We start from the raw sequence: 18,610 nt of genomic DNA, 5'->3' as shown, positions 1-18,610 counted from the left end.
ACGCCCTCCCACCTCCCCAGAGGTCCCTTTTAATGGCCCTTTCACTTGCTTCCCCCAGGAACTGAGAAACCACAGTCCAGCCTGCCCAGAATGGTTACCTGCACTCTAGCAGACCTTCCAGTTTGGACAATGACACGGTCCCGTGACCTAGAGACCACCACCCCAAGATCATCTGTAATAGCTCTGCATTTGCATCGTCTCCCCAGTAAGATGTCTGAACCTTAATGCCTCCCAAGATGGACCCCACTTCTGTTGAAGGATCCAACATGCTGCCTTCTCCCCTTTTCCCTTCACCTGCTCTGCCCAAGGACTTATGACATGTCCTCAACTACTGGTCCTCCCACACCCCCCTTTTTAAAAGACTCTATTTTTATAAAGTAATCTCTATACCCAACATGAAGCTTGAACTTACAACCCCAATATCAAGAATTATGTGCTCAGGGGCGCCTGGGTGCCTCAGTTAAGCATCTGACTCTTGGTCTCAGCTCAGGCCACGACCTCACGGGTTGTGGGATCCAGCCCTGCGGCAGACCTGAGACTCTCTCTCCCCATCTCCTGCTGCCCCTCCCTCTCCCAACTAAGAAATCTTAAAAAAAAAAACAAAAACAAAAACAAAGTCACGTGTTCTACCGACTGAGCCAGCCAGGCGCCCTGTCCCTTTTGGTGACGATGACCCAAAGCCTCCAACTCCTACAGGCCCATAGCCGGACGACAGACTCAGACTGTTCCATAGACACACGCACACAGCATTCCTATGGGTCACTGAGGCCTTTTTATTCTGCACACAAAACCACTGGGGATTTCGCCTGTGGACACCCCAAGATCATAAAGCAGACAGACGTGACTACTCCGGACACTGGGTGGAAGTGAGGTGAGAAAACAATGACTTGGGCCAATCGCACCATTACAGAGTTAGGGTTTCCAGCAGGGTTCCAGATGGTGAGGTTTGGCTTCTGCGGCAGTTCTAAGGAAGCAGTGAGAACATCACAGGGAGGGGAGGGGGCAGTTAACTCGCAGGGTCCCCGGCCAGTTTCGGCTGGGGGCCTCGAGCTGCCCGGGGGGAGCAGAGGTCTAATGAGCCGACTCAGGACCGCAGGACTCGGGGTGCGCCGCCTGGAGCTTACTTGGCCAGGGGGTTTCTGAAGTTTCTGCCGGCGAACTTAGCCTTGCTACCCAGTTCCTCTTCAATTCTTGGGAAGCGGGGGGGGGGGGGGGGGGAAGAGAAGTCAAATGTCCATTCCCATACGCACGTCTCCCCACCCAGAGCCAGAGGCCCAGCCTCCCCTCGATGTGGCTGCTCGGAGCTGAGAAGAGAGGAGCATCCGGCTCTCCCCGTGCACCTAGCTCCCCCAGCAAGTGGGCCATCTGCTGCCCTGTCCCCTCCCGCCTTCCCCTGCCCCCAGACAAACTAGAAGAAGGGTCAGGACTGCTTCTTGGAATGTAAGAAAAAATGTTTTTTAACACAAGGACAACCCAGTTTCTGGAGAGACGTGGCATGGGGACAAAAGGAGGGGCCGCCTGGCCGCGCGTCCCGGAACGAGCGCGAATCCCAGACCCTCTCACGGCACCGTGGCGGCGCTAACACGTAAACGGCCCTGCTTCCGAGATGCAGGCTAAGTGTTATAGGTGAAATCCTGTGACTGGAATATGCTTAAAATTCTCCCGTAAAGGAGGAGGAAGTGTACGTGACCGAAAACAAGCCCCGCAGGAGTGCCGATGGCTGCCGACGGGGGGGGGGGGGGGACACGTCCTACTAGGTCCCAGTGTAAGAAAGAGTAACAGGGGCGGACTCATGAAAGGGACGGTCCCGTCCCCGCAAGACTGGAAAAAAAACAAAAAAGGGAGGCATGTCTCCACGATCAGGAGCGTCCCAAGGACCCGTTATGATAAAAAGGGACCAGAACGGGACGCCTGGGTGGCTCAGTTGGTTAGGCATCTGCCTTTGGCTCAGGTCATGATCCAGGATCCTGAGATCGAGCCCCGCATCAGGCAGGGAGCCTGCTTCTCCCTCTGCCACCACTCCCCCCCTTTCTCTGACAAATAAATCAAATCTTTAAAAAAAAAAAAGGGGGGGGACCAGAACATCCAGAAGCACCGGGTTCCAGGGGGACCCCTCCTGTTGCCCTTCTCCTCTGAGCCCCACTTTCCTTCTCCACAAAACATGGTGCTAAATTAGGTAATCACTCAAGCTCTCTTTTAGCTCTCAAAATTCTAGGATTAAATTATCTGAAAGGGGACCTGTTCCCTCTTCCCCCAGAAGATGGCAGCCCAGCCCGGCTCAGGCTCCAGCTTCCCGGCCATGCGGCAAGGTGCCTTAGGTTCTACGTCCAGCTCACCCCAACCCCACACGGCTCAGGCCAGGACCCCGGCCGGCATCTGCACACCCCCCCCAGAGCCAGGAGCTCCCAGTGGAGAGTGGGGCCCACACACCGGAGCAGGGAGGCTTCCTCTTTACCTGAGGATCTGGTTGTACTTGGCCAAGCGCTCAGATCGGCAAGGTGCCCCTGTCTTGATCTGGAAGGGGAAAAGGAAAGGTCAATATGCCTGTCACGGACATTCGGTCTTCATGAGCATTTCGGGCAGGAAGGAGGAGATAAAGGGGCACCCAGACCCCATCTGCCCTGCTCCTTCCTGGTACTGTGTTCGGGAAGCTGAGGGCAGAGAAGAGTCAAGCAGCTCTTTACCTGCCCGGTGCAAAGTCCCACCACCAGGTCAGCGATGAAGGTATCTTCGGTCTCCCCAGAGCGATGCGACACCATGACGCCCCAGCCATTGGACTGGGCCAGCTTGCACCTACAAGTCAGGAAACCACCCAGATGGTCGTGACAGTGGGACTTCATTTCCCCGGCACAGCGGCCCCTTCGGGCCCTCCTGATGCCAGGCTTCCTCACCCCCGGTGGGAGACCAGAGGAAGGGTCGAGCCAGGAGCTGCCACCAAGCTCTCACTGCTGGGGGACAATAATCCTCACCTTCCTCTCTCTACTCACAGAGCCCTGAGGACCTTCTCAGCCTCTAAGTCACGTTTCAAAAATAAGGGTTCAGCCCCCTGGAGGGGAGAGACTTGTCTCCCCTGACAGTGCCTATGACTGACGTTCTCCATGAAATATCAGGTCACGGGTCTAGAAGCACGAAGTGGTCAGGATTGGGCCACAGCTGCCCAATGCCCCAGGCCCCTTGGTGCCACTGCTTCCTTCAAAGCCACATGGAGCTCAAGTTGGAAGCTCTGTTCCAGCTCCAAGCAGGAGCTCCCCTCCTCCACCCCGTCCCCCAGCAGACAGGAGCTCCGGCTGAGGTTCAGGCCCTCGCGCTGCCGACGCCGACGCCCCAGGGCACTTACGCCTGGAGAGACTCGGTCACGGAGCCGATCTGGTTCACTTTCAGCAGGAGGCAGTTGCACGATTTCTCGCCCACGGCCTTGGAGATCCGTTTCGGGTTGGTCACGGTGAGATCATCCCCCACCACCTGGATGCCGGCAGTGGCAGTGAACTTCTGCCAAGCTTCCCAGTCATCCTGGTCGAAGGGGTCCTCGATAGACACCACTGGGGAGAGGAGAGCCGTGTCTGTACCATGCCGACCGGCAACCCGAACCTCCCTGTCCGGCGCCCCCCGCCCCCCGCCCCCACAGGACAGGACCGGTGCCCCAGCTCCGGGCCCGGAAAGACTCCTGCCTGCCCACCGACTCCTGTGACAGGCCATCAAAGTCGCCTGCCATCCTGGGCCCCTACACATGCTAAGCGAGACACAGCTCTGTCCGTGGGCTCAGGAGGCTAAGAGTGGAGTTTGTCTCGGCCCATCTCGGGCACGGTCTCTAACTCTGCATTTCAATGCGGGGGCTGAGACTTCCCAGTCTGATTCTTGCTCCACCGCGTGCCGAGTGTCCTTGGGCGAATTACTAACGCACTCTGTGCCTCAGTGCCCCCCCATGAAACAGTATCAACAGTCTCTACCCCGTGTGCGTTAAGTGACGCCCAGAGCCTAGAGGAGCGCCAGCTCCCCGAGAACCTCACCCCTGGCCGTCAGTTCTCAAGGTCGGCTCTCCTCGGCCCCCAAGATGGTTGTGACGGGGACAGAAGAGCCCACCGCACCAGGCCAACAGCGGGCACTCACCTGGGTAGTCCTTGATGAAGGACTTGTACAGGTTGGCCAGTTCATCAGGCGTGATGTACCTGCTCGGGTCATCGGGGGACTTGAAGTCCAGGTCATACTTGCCCGACCTGAAGAACTCAGAAGCAGCTACGTCCATGCCGATGACCACCTTGTCGGTGTAGCCGGCTTTCCCAATGGCGTTCTTTAGGAGCTCCAGAGCTGCAACGGGGGGGACGGACACGGTTGGAAACCACGCAGGGGGACAAAGTTCCCTTAACAGCTGTCAAACGGGAACCCTAACAGGAAGCCCGAGAGGTGCTCTGGGCCCAGCCATCGCTTCCATGATTCCAGTGCTTTTTTTGCGTCGGAACAAGAAACCGCTGGTCAGGGCCCCTAGCAGACAACAAGTGGGATACTCAGTCTCGACTCAGATGCTTTCTCACTGACGAATGCTGCCAGACTTGGCACCTAGGAGCAGCTGTGCTGGCCGAGACCGTTACCGGGACCGGCTGAGATCGGCTGCCCCGAGCAAAGGGCTTTCAACAGAGCTGAGCTGGGACTGGAGAGGGAGCCCAGGAGGGTGGGGTGGGGGGTGAGACCCTGCCCCCGCGGCCTGCCACCCCCAGCCCGGGCTCGGCCTCACTTGGCAGTGCTGCCCGTACGGAAGGGGCCAGAGCCACTCGGCGCCTGTTCCACACCACAGATCTCCAAGCCATCACATCAAACCACGTGAAAGAGCCATTTTGTGTAGGTCAAAATGGCTGAGCACCAGCACTTCCTACGACTGACCCAAAGAGCAGGATGGATGCTTTTTTCTTTCAGTAGTTGCCCTGAAGGCAACAAAATGTGGTTGAACCCTCCTTTCCTTCTACAACAAAGGCTCAGCCAGGAGTACTTGTCCCAGACTCTCTGTGTCCGACTCAACTCGTACATTCAAGCCTGTGCCTAAGGGCTCCAGGCAAAATGGCGCCACGTAAACGTTCCTGTGGTGGAATGAGCTGAGGGGGTGACGGTCGCAGGCCGGACGGATAGCATCTACTGAACACAGACTGCAAACCTCTGCCACCAAGGGGTGGTGCAAGAATGGCAAGAACACAGGGGCACCTGGGGGGCTCAGTCAGTGTAGCACCTGACTTTGGCTCAGGTCATGATCCCGGGATCCCGGGATGGAGCCCAGGGTCGGGCTCCCTGCTCGGCGGAGAACCTGCTTCTCCCTCTGCCCTCCCCCCACTCATGTGCGTGTCTACTTTTTCTCTCTCAAATAAATAAAATCAAAGAAAGAAAGAAAGAATGGCAAGAGCTTAATTTAACCAGGACACTCAGAAATCAAATAAGGAAATTCCTTGTTATTTTTGAAAATTAAGCGCTACCTCGCACATCCCTCCCCAGACCTCCGTTTGCAGGTACCTGGTGAGGGACAGGTGTGGCCCATGGGCTGAGAAAGCCAGGGCTGAGCTGCAGAACGTGCCCTCGCCCCACCCCCGACCAGAGCCTTTACCTTCTTTGTTCTCCAGGATGTTAGGCGCAAAGCCGCCTTCATCCCCCACATTGGTGGCATCTTTTCCATATTTCTCCTTGATGACATTCTTCAGGTTGTGGTAAACCTCGGCGCCGATGCGCATGGCTTCCCTGAAGTTGGCCGCACCAACGGGCAGGATCATGAACTCCTGCATGGCCAGCTTGTTGCCAGCATGAGAACCACCGTTGATGACGTTGAAAGCCTAGCGAGAGACAGGGAAATTCGGCCATCTGACCCGGAGAGTCCCACCCAGCGGCCCCCTCACGTCCGACCACATGGCTCCCAGAGGGGGCCGCGTGTGACTCTAGAATGCTCACCGGGTCTCTCGAGGAAGGGCAGCGATCGCCACCAGGTGAGCTTGCTGTCCTGAGGACTGGCTACCGCCTCAGCGCACACACAACCCACCAGCAAGGCCAGCATGATTTTTCATCCCCTTGTCAACAGTTAAGAGATGTGGAGTACCAGGGGGTTGGTCCCCGGCTCAGGGGCACTTCTAGCAAGTAGCAGGGGTCCACAGCCAAGACCTCCAGGGCCTGCCTGTCCCCACTGTGCTGGGACAGTCACATGTGGATGAGACCAAGATGTGGGAGGTCTCAGGTCCCCACAAGTAAGCAAATACCCCCAACTCCTCACGTGGGAGGTTCCAAGCCACTCACCGGAACCGGCAGGATGACTTCAGCATTGCCAGCCAAGTCAGCAATGTGCCGGTACAGGGGCACCCCCTTTTCCACGGCCCCCGCCTTGCAGACAGCCAGGGACACACCCAGGATGGCGTTTGCACCAAATTTAGCTGGAACAGAACAGTTAAGTTGAGGTATTTCTCACTCATGGCATTCTGGCCTGCACCCCCACAATGGAGTGCACCCCGGACTGTATTCGGAACCTTTCCTCTCCTGACCACATCTACTCCCCGTGTCCGACCCAGAAACGCAACAGCACTCCATGGGGACTCATCTGCTTTCTCCCAAGAGAAAGCCCTTTCTTTGGTCTATGGAACTCTGGCAAATTCCACAAACCACGGGATTTATTCCAAAGCACAAGCCTCTTTTGGGTAACCCTACACAAGTGCTGCCTCAGCTGGTATTGCTCTTGATTTTAAAAATTTATTCAGGTCAGGCGAGAGGCCCCAAAAACCCCCAGAGGGTCGAAGGTGTTCGGGAGACCAGCACACGCCACCCCTGGCAACTCACATTTATTTTCTGTTCCATCCATCTCGATCATCAGTCTATCAATCTTCTCCTGCTCCATGACGTTCAGTTTCTGCAGGGAGGAGAGAGGGTCAGTCACCTGGGGGGGTGGGTGCTGTCACCCCCCGCAGGACCTTTGTACTCCTGTGACAGAGCCCAGATAACCTCGGACCCGTGCAAAGTCTGAATCGCTTCTATGTTATACATTTGTTTGGTAAGCAAAAAAAAAAAAGGGGGGGCAGGGGAGGAATCGAGAGAAAATGGGAGACACAACACTGCGCTTTCCTTGCTCTCCCGTTATCAGGCATTTCTCCCAAGCACCAGTGAGCCAACAATGAAATGTGGAAGGTTCGGTCCCAGTGCCACAGGTTAGTCCACCCAGGGGGTCCAAAGCGACATCACACTAAGACAGAACTGCCTGGTACATGTTAACAAAGGTAGCACTACAGAATAGTGTGATTTGGGGGGACAATAAAGAAGAGAACTCTGTCCGTGCAAACGAGCTGTGCTCCTCAAAGGGTTAAGTGACAGGACCACCGCTCTCGGCTATTCTCAGTGATGCCAAACTTCGTTATCTTATGACAGACAGCACTTTGGCAAGGAGTCCGGAATCTTTTAGCAAAATGCTTGACTGATCAAAAAGTGTATTTCTGGTCAGAGTACAAAGCAGTAAGTTTAAGCCCCGAGTTGGGCTCCATGTTGGGCATGGAACCTACCAACCAAAATAAACCCCCCCAAGCCCCCCAAAAATGGGTGTCTGAAAAATTAGCTCAAAGAAATTTACTCAAAGTCAACACTACTTTAAAACTTCCACAACTGATCCTAACGATGTGTTAATTTATTATGTTCTTTGCATAAAGACTGAAGAAGGAAAAGAAAATCATCCGTAACTCCATCATATACCACATTAATAATATGGTATCTTTGGCGTTTATGGCAAAGCTCATTTGGCAAAAGTGAGCCACCACTCAAGGATGATGGCTTGAGGCAAACCTTCATGAAGAGTTTGACTGAAGAACTGTTTCCCCCAAGGGAAGAAAAATGTCCAGGAAAGGCCTGCTCGCTGCGTTAGTCACGCCAGGTAAGGGCGCAAGGCAGAGAACAGGGTGTCTCCCCACACAGCCCAGGAGGCTGGCTCGGGGCGCGTGAGCCCACAGAGCAGCGACGGGAGACCATCTGGGACCGATTACTGAGCGCTCCGAAGCGCAGGCCAAGGTGAGCATGCCGGAGAGACACAACCGAGGAGCCCGTTTGCTGCTGGTGTACAGGAACAATTCGGGGTCGGGGGAGACCACGCCCAAGGAGAACAGACGGGAGGCTGGGGCCAGCTTTGGGCTGTCTGGTCCCCCCTCCCCACTTTACCCACAGCAGCTCAACTTTTCTGTAAGCTTACTTTCCAAGTTAAGATTTTATTTAACCAGAGTTCCTTTGTTTAAAAAAAAAAAAAAAAGTCAGTAGAAATACAGTAATTCCCTAGTTCGTGAAAAATAGTCGGGTCACCATGGACACTGTGCTCCACGCCCAAGAGCCGCTCTTAAAATTTGGATCTCAACTTCCCCAAGATCAAAACAGAGGGGAAAACCGAGGCCATGAGACAGTCTCTCTCGTCGCTCTGATCCAATTCCATGCACTGTTAAGACAGGGGCACACAGGCAGGGGTGGATTAGGAAAGGCGAGATCATTCTCATGCACAACAGGGAATCCGACTGGCTTCTTTAGCTCTCAGAATAAGCTCTTCCATAACCAGGAAGGCCCACTGGCCTGGGAGACTCTCCGAGGGCATTAATACATTAGTTACCAGGAGGCGGGTCCTACCTTGCTAATCAGGGCAGGTGCAATAGTTTTATTGATGTGCTCAACAGCCTTTGAGACACCTAGAAGGAACAATCGTATCAAATTACCAACATTAAGGAAAAACAGGCTTGAGCAGCATTGAGCGAACCACCAATGATGTTAACCCAAATGTCCAGAAGCCCACCCAAAGACCTTAAACGGGCCCGCTTTTAAATCCCCATTTCTCTGTCCCCCCCAGAATCAGGGTGCTTTCTGGCCCAGTCTGAGTGCTCTTACCTAGGACCCCCAAGGATTAAAGCCACACACAGAGCAACCATCTCAGGATGTCTGAAGGGGGGTTAGTTGGCAAGACCATGCACTGGGAACACCAGCCATAGAGACTACAGAATGTCCAATGTATTACCTGTGTGCACAAGGCTGGTGCCAGGAACTCATTAATATACTTAACGGGTCTGGAGACACCTGACCAGTAGAGATTGACGGAGAAGGAAAAAAGACAGACTCAGAAGAGAACAGGCTGTGAAGGACAGGGAGTGAGAGAAAGGAGAGAGGAAGGCGGGGGAGTCGGAGGACCATGGGTCACCCCCCCCGACACAGTCCAGGCGCGGCACAGCCCGGCTCCAGACCCGTACCCGCCCGGGCCGGGGGCGGCGAGAGCCCACAGGACAAACTGCCTTTCCGCAGCATGATCGCTGGATCTCTAGCCCTGGGCCTCCCCAGCTCACTTCATGTCTGCCCCTCCCCTGCAGTCTTTTTAGACTTTCTCCCTAACTGCCCTCCTCTGAAGATGTAATACTGGAGATACACCGTCCATCCATACTGTGGCCCTCTGGAGGGCCGTAAGTCATGGTAACATCGTAGGATATTTTTGTCTCCCCCAAGAACCAATTTGTACCCCCGGGTCGATACTGCCCCTGTTGAGAATGCATGGTCTTGGCCCCACCTGCTTTTCTTTAATTTGGCCACACAGACTCTGTCTACGGAAAGGGGAGCAATGCAACAACAGTAAACAGGTTAATTTGCACAGAGCCCAGCAGAGGCTAGCTTGATCAGACTGGTGCCTCTGTGAACCCATCACCAGAAAGTTCCAACTACCGGGACTCATCTGCAGGTGAGCCACGGACCAGACCTTCCAGATCCTCTCCTGAGACGACACCCTCGGAGACTGGGAGCATGGCAGGGCTCCTCAGTTAGTATTAGTTAACACATCTCCTTAGCCTGAGGTTCCCTGGCCTACCCAAGGAGTTTTCCAGTTTGGAGACAAACCGTAAGAGAAGCAGCATTAAAACTCGTGCCTCCGAGTTTATTGGTTTAGGAAGGCTGGAATCAACAGGCCAACTGCCCCAGCTCTCCTGTGTACGTGCTCACCACCAACACCACAGGCCGAATCAGAGGCGCTGCCCTCGAATACAAGGCACACAGAGAGTGGGCTGCAGGCGTGGAAGGGGTGCCGCGGCCACACTCCAGAGGGACGGGCTGGGACTCCGACTCTTACCTTTCCCCATGTAGCGGGTCTTGTCATTGTCCCGGAGCTCGAGGGCCTCGTAGATACCAGTTGAGGCACCACTGGGCACAGCAGCTCTGAAGAGACCTGGATGTTGAGGGAGGGCGGTTTTAAGAGTCACGATTGAGAAACACAGTTCAACCCTTGCCAGAGTCCTGCCCCCCTCGCAGATGGCATCTCTTAGGAAACGCTGCCACTTCCTTCCACCAACTGGGAGATTCAGATAGTCCGTTTCCCCCGCCTTTCACGTTGGTACCAGTCTCTAGGGCAGACCCTAAGGCAAAGCTGGTGGATTTCTCCAGTTTAAGGAAGAAGTTTTCAAGCAGAGCTTCTCAGATGTTAACGCACACATGTATCACCAGGCGATCTTGTTAAAATACAGGTTCTGAAACGGGAGGTCGAAGACTGTGCATCTCTAACAAGCTCCCAGGTGGTACCCTGCAGCTGGCCTGGGGACCACCCCCAGTAGCACCGCCCAACAGAAATATGATGCAAGCCACTTCAGAGATTTAAGATTTTCTGGTAGCTATGTTGAAGTTACAAAGTGAAACCAAGGGAAATTCATTTATTATTTAACCAAATATATCCAAGAGATTATCATTTCAAACATGTAATCAATAAAACATTGAGATATAAAAAAGAATAAAGACAATAAAAGCGTGAATTTAATAACACTAGAACACAACGAAGCATTGCCCTATGCGCTCTCTCAGACACAGAACCCAACCATCTGGCTAGACCTATACTCTGGGGCATGAATGTGGCTAATCTTGGGGGGCAGAGTCAATAAAGGTACTGTAGTGATCTGGTTACAAGGGCAGACAGGTCCAGGGGAGGAGGAAATGAAGGCAGCCTCTAGAATCTACTTGAAACTGTAAGGAATTTCCCCATCTGAGGTGGGCGAAGGCATATGAACAAAGAGGGGAAAAAAACACCAGGTATGTTAATCAAATGATCGGTTACTATGCCTGTGTGTGCACAGCTGACGTGGTGAGGAAGCCATGAAAGCCAGTGACCCTAACAGAACTGAGTTTGGGTGATGATGTCTCAGTGCAGAACGTCCCACTCTGGTGGGGGAGGCTGTGAGCATGTGGGGACTGGGGATGTGTGTGTGCTCTCCATCTCTTCTGCTCTATTTTGCCGTGAGCCTAAAACTGCTCTAAGAAGTAAATTGAAGGAAAAAAAAAAGTGATGAGAGGCTCTTAACAAATCCACAATTTCCTGTTTTTGAAAAGCACCAAGAGACACACAAGAGAGTTCCATTCATTTAAATTTCAAAAAATATTAATTTTGATCATTTTAAAGTGTTTCAAAGGATAATACCCCCTTCCCAACAATCTTTTAGTATCTTGAGTCTTTTTTCCACTGTTGGCTAAGTCCATTAATTTTTCTTTTTTTTTTTAAGATTTTATTTATTTGAGAGAGGGAACACAAGCAGGGGGAGTAGAGGAGGGAGAAGCAGGCTTCCCGCCGAGCAGGGAGCCCAAGGCAGGGCTCAATCCCAGGACCCTGGGATCACGACCTGAGCTGAAGGCAGACGCTTAACGACTGAGCCACCCAGGTGCCCCAGTCCATTAATTTCTAAGAGGGAAGTTCCACCCTCTGACTAAGCAAGCCAATCTCATAAAACGAAAGGGAATACCCAGCATCCTCCGAGAACCCATGGTCCTAGGCATGAAGCACATGCGCAAAGTAACCCCGCTCTGAGAGCACCCACCACAGTGAGTAACCCTGGGCAGAACGCAGCAGGGATTTGCTCAGTGATGCTTGGATTCAAGGGACTTTCTTCTCCTGGGCAAGGGGGGAGGGGAGGACAGGAAGGGAAGGGCTGCAGTTTCCACAGACAGTGACTCAGCTCTGACTGGCAAGTCTGTGTGCTCAGCACCACTGGGTGATTCTGCCTGAAGCTTCATTTTCCTACCTCACCAAAGAGGTCCATTTAGACAATAGCGGACATGTTGCTGGAGGGTGCAAGGAAAATGCTTTTAAGAGTCCCCATTTTATTTATTTTGTTTGTTGCAGTACCTCCTAGGGGGTACTTAGAGCCAGGTTAAAAAAAAGAAGAGCCTCTAGAGTGCCCCACACCCACACGTAAGAACTGTTCCCCATCCTTGGTTTAAGAATGATTTCTAGAGACAAAAACAAGAATACTTTGCATACACTTGCACTCCCGGGCCCTTTCCTTTCAAGGGAGAAAGCTCCATCCCACCACACCAAATCTGCTTTTTGCTCAGAGCAAGCGGTGAAGCAAACTAGTGATGGGGCCCTTTAGGCACAAGGTGTCACCTTACTTCCCCGGCCTCAATGACCTGGGAGCCAAGCGGTTTTGTTTGAAATACCCAGCAGTAGCAGGACAAGGACCCCATGCCTGGCAGCCCTCCCCATCTCCTGGGGGTCAGGAACCACAACCTACCAGCACGTGTACATCAGAAGGAAAGGCTTTTTACAATGGACCTTTCTTTGCCAAAGGCTCTGTCATTTTAAGTTTTAAAAAGATGGAGCGTGATAGAGGAGGTGCAGAAACAAAGGTGCACATACCTTTGGAGGTGTAGAGGTCAACTTCAACGGTGGGATTCCCACGAGAGTCAAAAATCTCTCTGGCGTGGATCTTGAGAATAGACATGGTGACTTTCTGTACGGAAACAACAGTTCATATTTCCCATCAACCATCACGCAACCTTGGGTCATTCATTCGAAGAATCACTTCTGAGGATTCCTGGACTAGAAAGAATTTGTACCGGACAGATGTGGGATGCAAGAAGGCTGCCAAGACTGGGGAACGGCTGCTGGGCCCAGCTCTGCAGGGCCTCAAACCCCACTAGTCCAGCGCTTGTCCTATAAGCAAACAAAGCCTGGTCATGTGTGCCAGAGAGAAACCAAAAACAACTGGGAAGATTAATGTGCTGTTGGCATGCAGAATGGCTGAAGATGGTCTGAAGCGGGTTATTCAACGAGGGTTGGCATGGGAATGAAAGGGACCAAGTAAGGACCAAGGGGACGGTGAAGGTCACAAGCAAACCCATCCAGGACAAAAAACCCCAAGGTGATCCAAGGAGGAAAATCTGGTTTGTAGAATACTGAATTCAGAGCTGGGGACATGGTCTGTACACTGTGGTCCTTGTTACTGCCAATTTCTGGGCCTTTCACATTTCACAGTACTTGGATCTTTAGCAAGACAGGACACACCAAAAAGAACATCTAATTAGTACTTCTTTCAATAGGCCTTTTACCCATTCAAAAAACCTGGATGAAATGTCGTTAATTTGAAACTAGAATATTCTATCCTTGAGGGGCACCTGGGTGGCTCAGTCGTTGGGCGTCTGCCTTCAGCTCAGGTCACGATCCCAGGGTCCTGGGATCGAGCCCCATGTCGGGCTCCCTGCTCATCGGGAAGCCTGTTTCTCCCTCTCCCACTCCCCCTGCTTGTGTTCCCTCTCTCACGGTCTGTCAAATAAATAAAATCTTTGACTAAAAAAAAAAAAGATTCTATCCTTGAATGCTAAGATACTCCACGGGAAGAGGCTTTCTTTGAAAGCACCTTAAAAAAAAAGATTTGCAGCTACAAAGATCTACCAAGTTCTCAAAAGAAAGCCCTTTCTCACGGCCCCCCCACCCCGCCCTTCTAGGGAAGAAATGATGATCTTGTAGGACTGAAAGTGGCCCAGCGGAACTGGGCTAGTGTTCAGAGCCATTATCTAGCTGGGATCCTCTTCAGGATCTTGTGGGGAATGTTCTCAAGCAGCAAATGGCATCTTTCTTTTTTATAAGTTTCAAAATTAGACAGTGAAGTCACTTCTGTGGCTCTGCGGTCTATACAACAATGGAGTTTTATTCATTAGCCAATAAAAAACTATCTAGTTTTTATTTACTATCTTACAAAAAGGCCAACTTGTTTCAATGTATTTTTTTTAGTTTCAAGATTTTAGTTAACTTTTTGAGTTTTGGCAAATGATAAACCTGTGTATGATTGCCACCACCCAGAAAGCCCCCTCAGGCCCTTTGCAGTCAATCTCCCCCCATCCCCAGGCCACCCCAGACTTACTTTATAGGTTTTAGATGCACTTTTAAAACATCTTTATTACACTATATCCTCGTGCTGTCCTAAAATGTCGTTTTTTATTTTAGCGACATTAAGAAAAAATGCTTTATTTGAGTGTGAAAATAAAATTCATCTTATCTTTAAATTGGATAGAAAACTATTCCTTAAGTTATTAAGGTTCGGTAAGCAAGACCAGCAAGGAGGGCTGTGTTCACAGCTTATCTGCCTGGACTGAACCCTGGACCAGGGGTGACTGCCTGTGGACCAGGCAGTCAGGGCCTACGTGTGTCCCCGACGGTTCACCCACTGGCTACACTGCACAGAAGGGAGACCACATTGCAAGAAAAACAACGAACAGAAGTTTTCTTAAAATGCGTCCTTTTAATGTCAGATCGGGGGCCGACTGCCGATGGCCAGGCCGGGGAGCCGGAGCAGCTCCTGCCTGACCTGGGCGAGGTCGCCTGGACGGCTTTCCCCAATTATGCAACGGCTCGGCCGCAGGCTCCTCAAAAACAAACACCCTCCGAAGTTCCATTCATTAGTCGCTGCCCATTCCGTCCCCAGCCTCCCGAATGCAGGCCGAGGGCCATCAGCGGGGCTGCTAGTGGGGGGAGGGGATCGCGGCTGCTGGGCATCTCTCCTTCCCGGCCTCTCCCTCCATTTTAGAAAAGGCCTCGTTCTAGCGAGTACCCGGGGTAGGCCTGTATCTCCCCAAGCCCTTGCACCCTCCGCGCTCGCGGCACAAAAGCCCCGCGAGTCCCACTCCCGAGCTCCCGGCAGTGCTGCGGCCCCGTAAATCTGTAATCCCGGGCTAATCAGCTCCTGCCCCTCCGGCGAAGCACGGCTCGCACGTGCCGACCCGCCCATCCCACATCCCCGTCCGACCCAAGGGCAGGGCCCCGCAGGCCTGGGCGCCGGCCCGGCAGCCCTTCCCCGGGTCCCTACCTGGCTGCCGGATAGCGCTGCCCGGGAAAGAAGCAGAAGGTGCTGCAGGCACGGAGAACGACCGTTAAGCCGCAAGGTCTGGGCGCTCTGAGTACCCGAAGCTCGTCTCCGCGCCGCCTGCCCCAACTTCCTGCCCAGCTCCCCGAGAGCCCGCCCACTTCCCGCCCCCAACCCGCTCCCCCGCCGAGCCGCCTCACCATTGGCCCGGCGCGCCGTCACTCGGGCCCGCACCTCCCGGGAAGGGGCGGGACTGCGGCGGCCGCCGCGGCCGGGCCGGGCGGGGCGGGGCGGGGCGGGGGGGGGAGCGACGACCCAGGGACGCGGAGGGGAGTGGGGCTGGGGGGTCCCGACTACCCCGCAGCTCCGAGGGGGTGGGGGCGAGTCCCTGCCCAGACGGCCTCCGTTGCCGCCCCCGGCTGGGACCCCAGGCCGAGCGGGGTCTGTGGCGCCAGGGCCCCGGGGAGGGGCGGGGTGGCGCGGCCGGCATGAGGGTTCGGGGCTCCGTCACGTACTCCGAGTCCCGCACGCACGCAGCGTCGCTCTGGCGCCTCACGTCCGGCCCACGACCTTGGCGACGACCTTAGCGGCCCGCCCCGCCCCGCCCCGCGGTGTGGTGCGGAAGACCCCGCCGACCTGGAGTCGTTGGCGGCCGTGCGCCTCGGTCCGACTCCCCCGCGGGGTGTGCAGCAGGGCCGGGGGCCGCGTGTCGGGGGCCACGTGCGCCGGTGTGCGCCTGCGCGCTCCTCCCCCGCCCCCGTCCGCCAGGGTGACCCGGTCTTTTGGTCCTTGTGCGTCGGCCAGACAATGGGTATTAGGCGGAGGTGGCCGAAAGGAAGTTCACTTTCCTTCAATTAGAGCTGATGCTTTTTGAGCACTTCCTACGTGCCAGGCACTTCTCCACGTGCATCCCCAGTGTTAATTCGGCCTCTTAGCTCTTGGAGCTCCAAGATGAGCTCCAAAACGTAATGTTGCATCTGGAAAGCCGACTTTGCATTCCTTTCTCACCCGGATTCCCGTGAACCATACATGTCATGATTTGGGACTGGAATTTCACACAGACCCGGCGGATTTCTCAAAGTTCAAAGCGGGTAGCATTCCACGGTAATCTGGCAAATGAAAAACGGGAAAGGGTGGGTGCGGTGATTTCACCTTGCCGACTGAGAAAGAGCTGCTACCCATTTAAAATCAGTTCTGCAGCACATTCCCCCCTCAAAGGAATGGCTGAGGCGGTTGTTTCGTGTTTGTTTTTTTAAGATTTTATTTATTTGACGAGAGAGACACAGCGAGAGAGGGAACACAGGCAGGGGGAGTGGGAGAGGAAGAAGCCGGCTTCCCGCTGAGCAGGGAGCCTGATGCGGGCTCCATCCCAGGACCGGGGGATCATGACCTGAGCCGAAGGCAGACAATTAACGACTGAGCCACTCAGCCGCCCCTTATTTCATTTTCTATTATCAGTAGTTTGTATTTGCCAGCATTCTCCTTGGTCTGTAAATCTGAGAGCTAAAGTAATGTCATGTATCTCCGTATTTTCTGCATTGCCTTGCAGAGAGAGATTCAAATATGTTATTTGAATTTATTATTTCTCCTGGTCAGCTGCAAAAGCCGCTTTTTTTGCTTCACTCCTAACATTTTTATCCCCTGAGCTACTGGGTTAGGTTTCCTAGGCACTGGGTGAAGGTGAGGGCCAATCGAGTCCACAGTATTTTGTTTCCTATTGGCTAAGAAGCAAGAACTTTCGGATTAAATTAAAGCAACAAGGAAATTGTAAAATGTTTCCTAAAGAATTATGTGAATTTTGCAAGCAGAGTTTGTGATTTTGCCAGCCATACACTGATGTCTCAGACTGCTTAAAACCAAGGTCTCGGCCCCATGACTCAGCAGCTGAATCAGCTTCTAAGCTTTATAACTGTAAGGAAATCAGACCCATAGAGCTTATGTTCAGAGAAATTCTAAGGCGTGGCCCTGGTAGGGCTCCAAAACAATCTCTTTTATTTTCCATGAACATGGTGAGAGTGATAAAGAAGACGAGCTCTCTGACCAGACCCCGTGAACCTAGCAGGAAATCAAATGGAGAACCTGGTCTCAGCTGTTGTTGCAACATTCTTGGAGGTCACAGCATAGCATCCTGAGCCAGCACTTCGACCTCAAATTGTAGCCCAGGTGTTAATGATTGGTAGAGATGCCCTCAAATGTTTTCCCAAAATCCACAGGCTGCCAAGTGCCCTCCCTGTCTCCACAGTTCCTGAGGCTTTGTTAGCAGGCCGTGGAGCTCACATTTGTCTGCTGTTCAGTGCAGGGGCATTTACCTTGTTACAAGGGTTTAGTTATTAGCGATCATGGACAGGATGCTTGTGGGGCAATTTTTGCAGGGGCATATCAAAAGCACTCACCTTCCTGGTGGGCAAGGAGGGGATATGAGTATCCAGTGCTGTTATCAGAAGACCACACACATGTAGCTCCTGCAAGACATTTGCTGACACCAGGATTGAAGGAAGGTGAATCTGCAGCAGCCTGTGACCTACCTGGGTTACTGATTCTGTGGCCCATATACACACACCTCTGGTTGGAAACTGCTGGCTGGCTGAAAAAGTGACATAGCTCTTTGAGAAGGCGAGTCTCTAGCCAGATAGGAAACTTCTGTGTTGGATAAGGGGCCCAAGGGCAGTAAGAGATCAGAGGAGCGAAGAGGCCATCAGGGGCTCTAGGTGAATGGCCTCTCCTCATAACAGACTGTGAGGTTTTTGTGCTTATTCTAAGTATTTCACATATGCCAAAAACTGCATAAAGTGTATCTGGTGTAAAGATTAATAATTTAATGTCTGTGTATTCATCACCAGCTTAAGAAGTAGAACATCAGCAATGCCGTTAATGTCCCTGTATATTCTTCTCTGGCCCCACTTACCCACTATCAACTATCCTTGTGTTTATTGTTCCCTTGCTTCTCTTCAGAGTTGTTACATATTTTTTTTGAACTTTATATAAATGGCATCATACTGCTTGTAGCCTTTTGCTACAGTTCTTTTTGGCTCAACCTGACACCTATAAGCTCCATCATAGATGGTTCATTTTCAGGGCTGTGTAGTGTTCCATTGTGTGAAAAATCACACTTTTTTTTTTTAAATATATTAGTATACCTTTGGGCGGTTTCCTGGTTCTTTTTTTCTGTTAGTACCAGTAGTGCTGCTCTGAACCCTGTTGTAAATGTCTCCTGAGCACAGGTGCAAGGGTTTCTCTAGGATGTAGACCTTGAACATACACCTAGATGCGGGTCATGGGTATAAGCATCTTCAACTTTGTTTTCCAAAGTACGTATCTCGTACCTCCATGCACTTCCACCAGCAGCGTGTGAGTTCTGACCCAGTATGAAAGGAAATTCCACGCCTCCCTTGTAGTTTTTGCTAGAAATTTGATTGATTCTCAACTTACCACCCCTTTCCAGTCCTTCACAAAGAAACCCACATGTCCCTCTACCTTTATGGCGGCTTTGAGGGCAAGCCTTAGGGCTTCCTGCTGTCAACAGCCTCCTCCTCTGCCTT

The 18,610-nt window shown here is 52.8% G+C and overlaps 1 protein-coding gene across 2 annotated transcripts; it reads right to left on the bottom strand.

Annotated features, from left to right (window-relative positions):
* Positions 1–753: 753 nt before the first annotated feature.
* Positions 754–15,727, bottom strand: ENO1 (enolase 1). 2 transcript variants are annotated; one of them, XM_073903379.1, is made up of 12 exons: positions 15,587–15,727; positions 12,629–12,722; positions 10,082–10,177; positions 8,608–8,666; positions 6,796–6,865; positions 6,262–6,395; positions 5,585–5,807; positions 4,108–4,305; positions 3,338–3,539; positions 2,685–2,793; positions 2,456–2,514; positions 754–1,190 (listed from the first exon to the last, which is right to left on the bottom strand). In XM_073903379.1, exons 2-12 carry the CDS (start codon positions 12,711–12,713, stop codon positions 1,121–1,123), a joined length of 1,305 nt encoding a protein of 434 aa, XP_073759480.1. In that variant the 5' UTR covers positions 12,714–12,722; positions 15,587–15,727; the 3' UTR covers positions 754–1,120. The 2 variants fall into 2 exon arrangements, with proteins under 2 accessions (XP_073759480.1, XP_025711778.1); XM_025855993.2 differs by lacking the exon at positions 15,587–15,727 and adding an exon at positions 15,075–15,206.
* Between the last annotated feature and the right edge of the window lie 2,883 nt (positions 15,728–18,610).

Source organism: Callorhinus ursinus, unplaced genomic scaffold, assembly GCF_003265705.2.
Source record: "Callorhinus ursinus isolate GAN/ISIS: 27379988/994484 unplaced genomic scaffold, GSC_fseal_2.0 scaffold18, whole genome shotgun sequence".
Classification (NCBI taxonomy): Eukaryota; Metazoa; Chordata; class Mammalia; order Carnivora; family Otariidae; genus Callorhinus; species Callorhinus ursinus.
The sequence above is the reverse complement of the archived record's forward strand: the minus strand, read 5'-3'. Positions and strand labels throughout refer to the sequence as shown.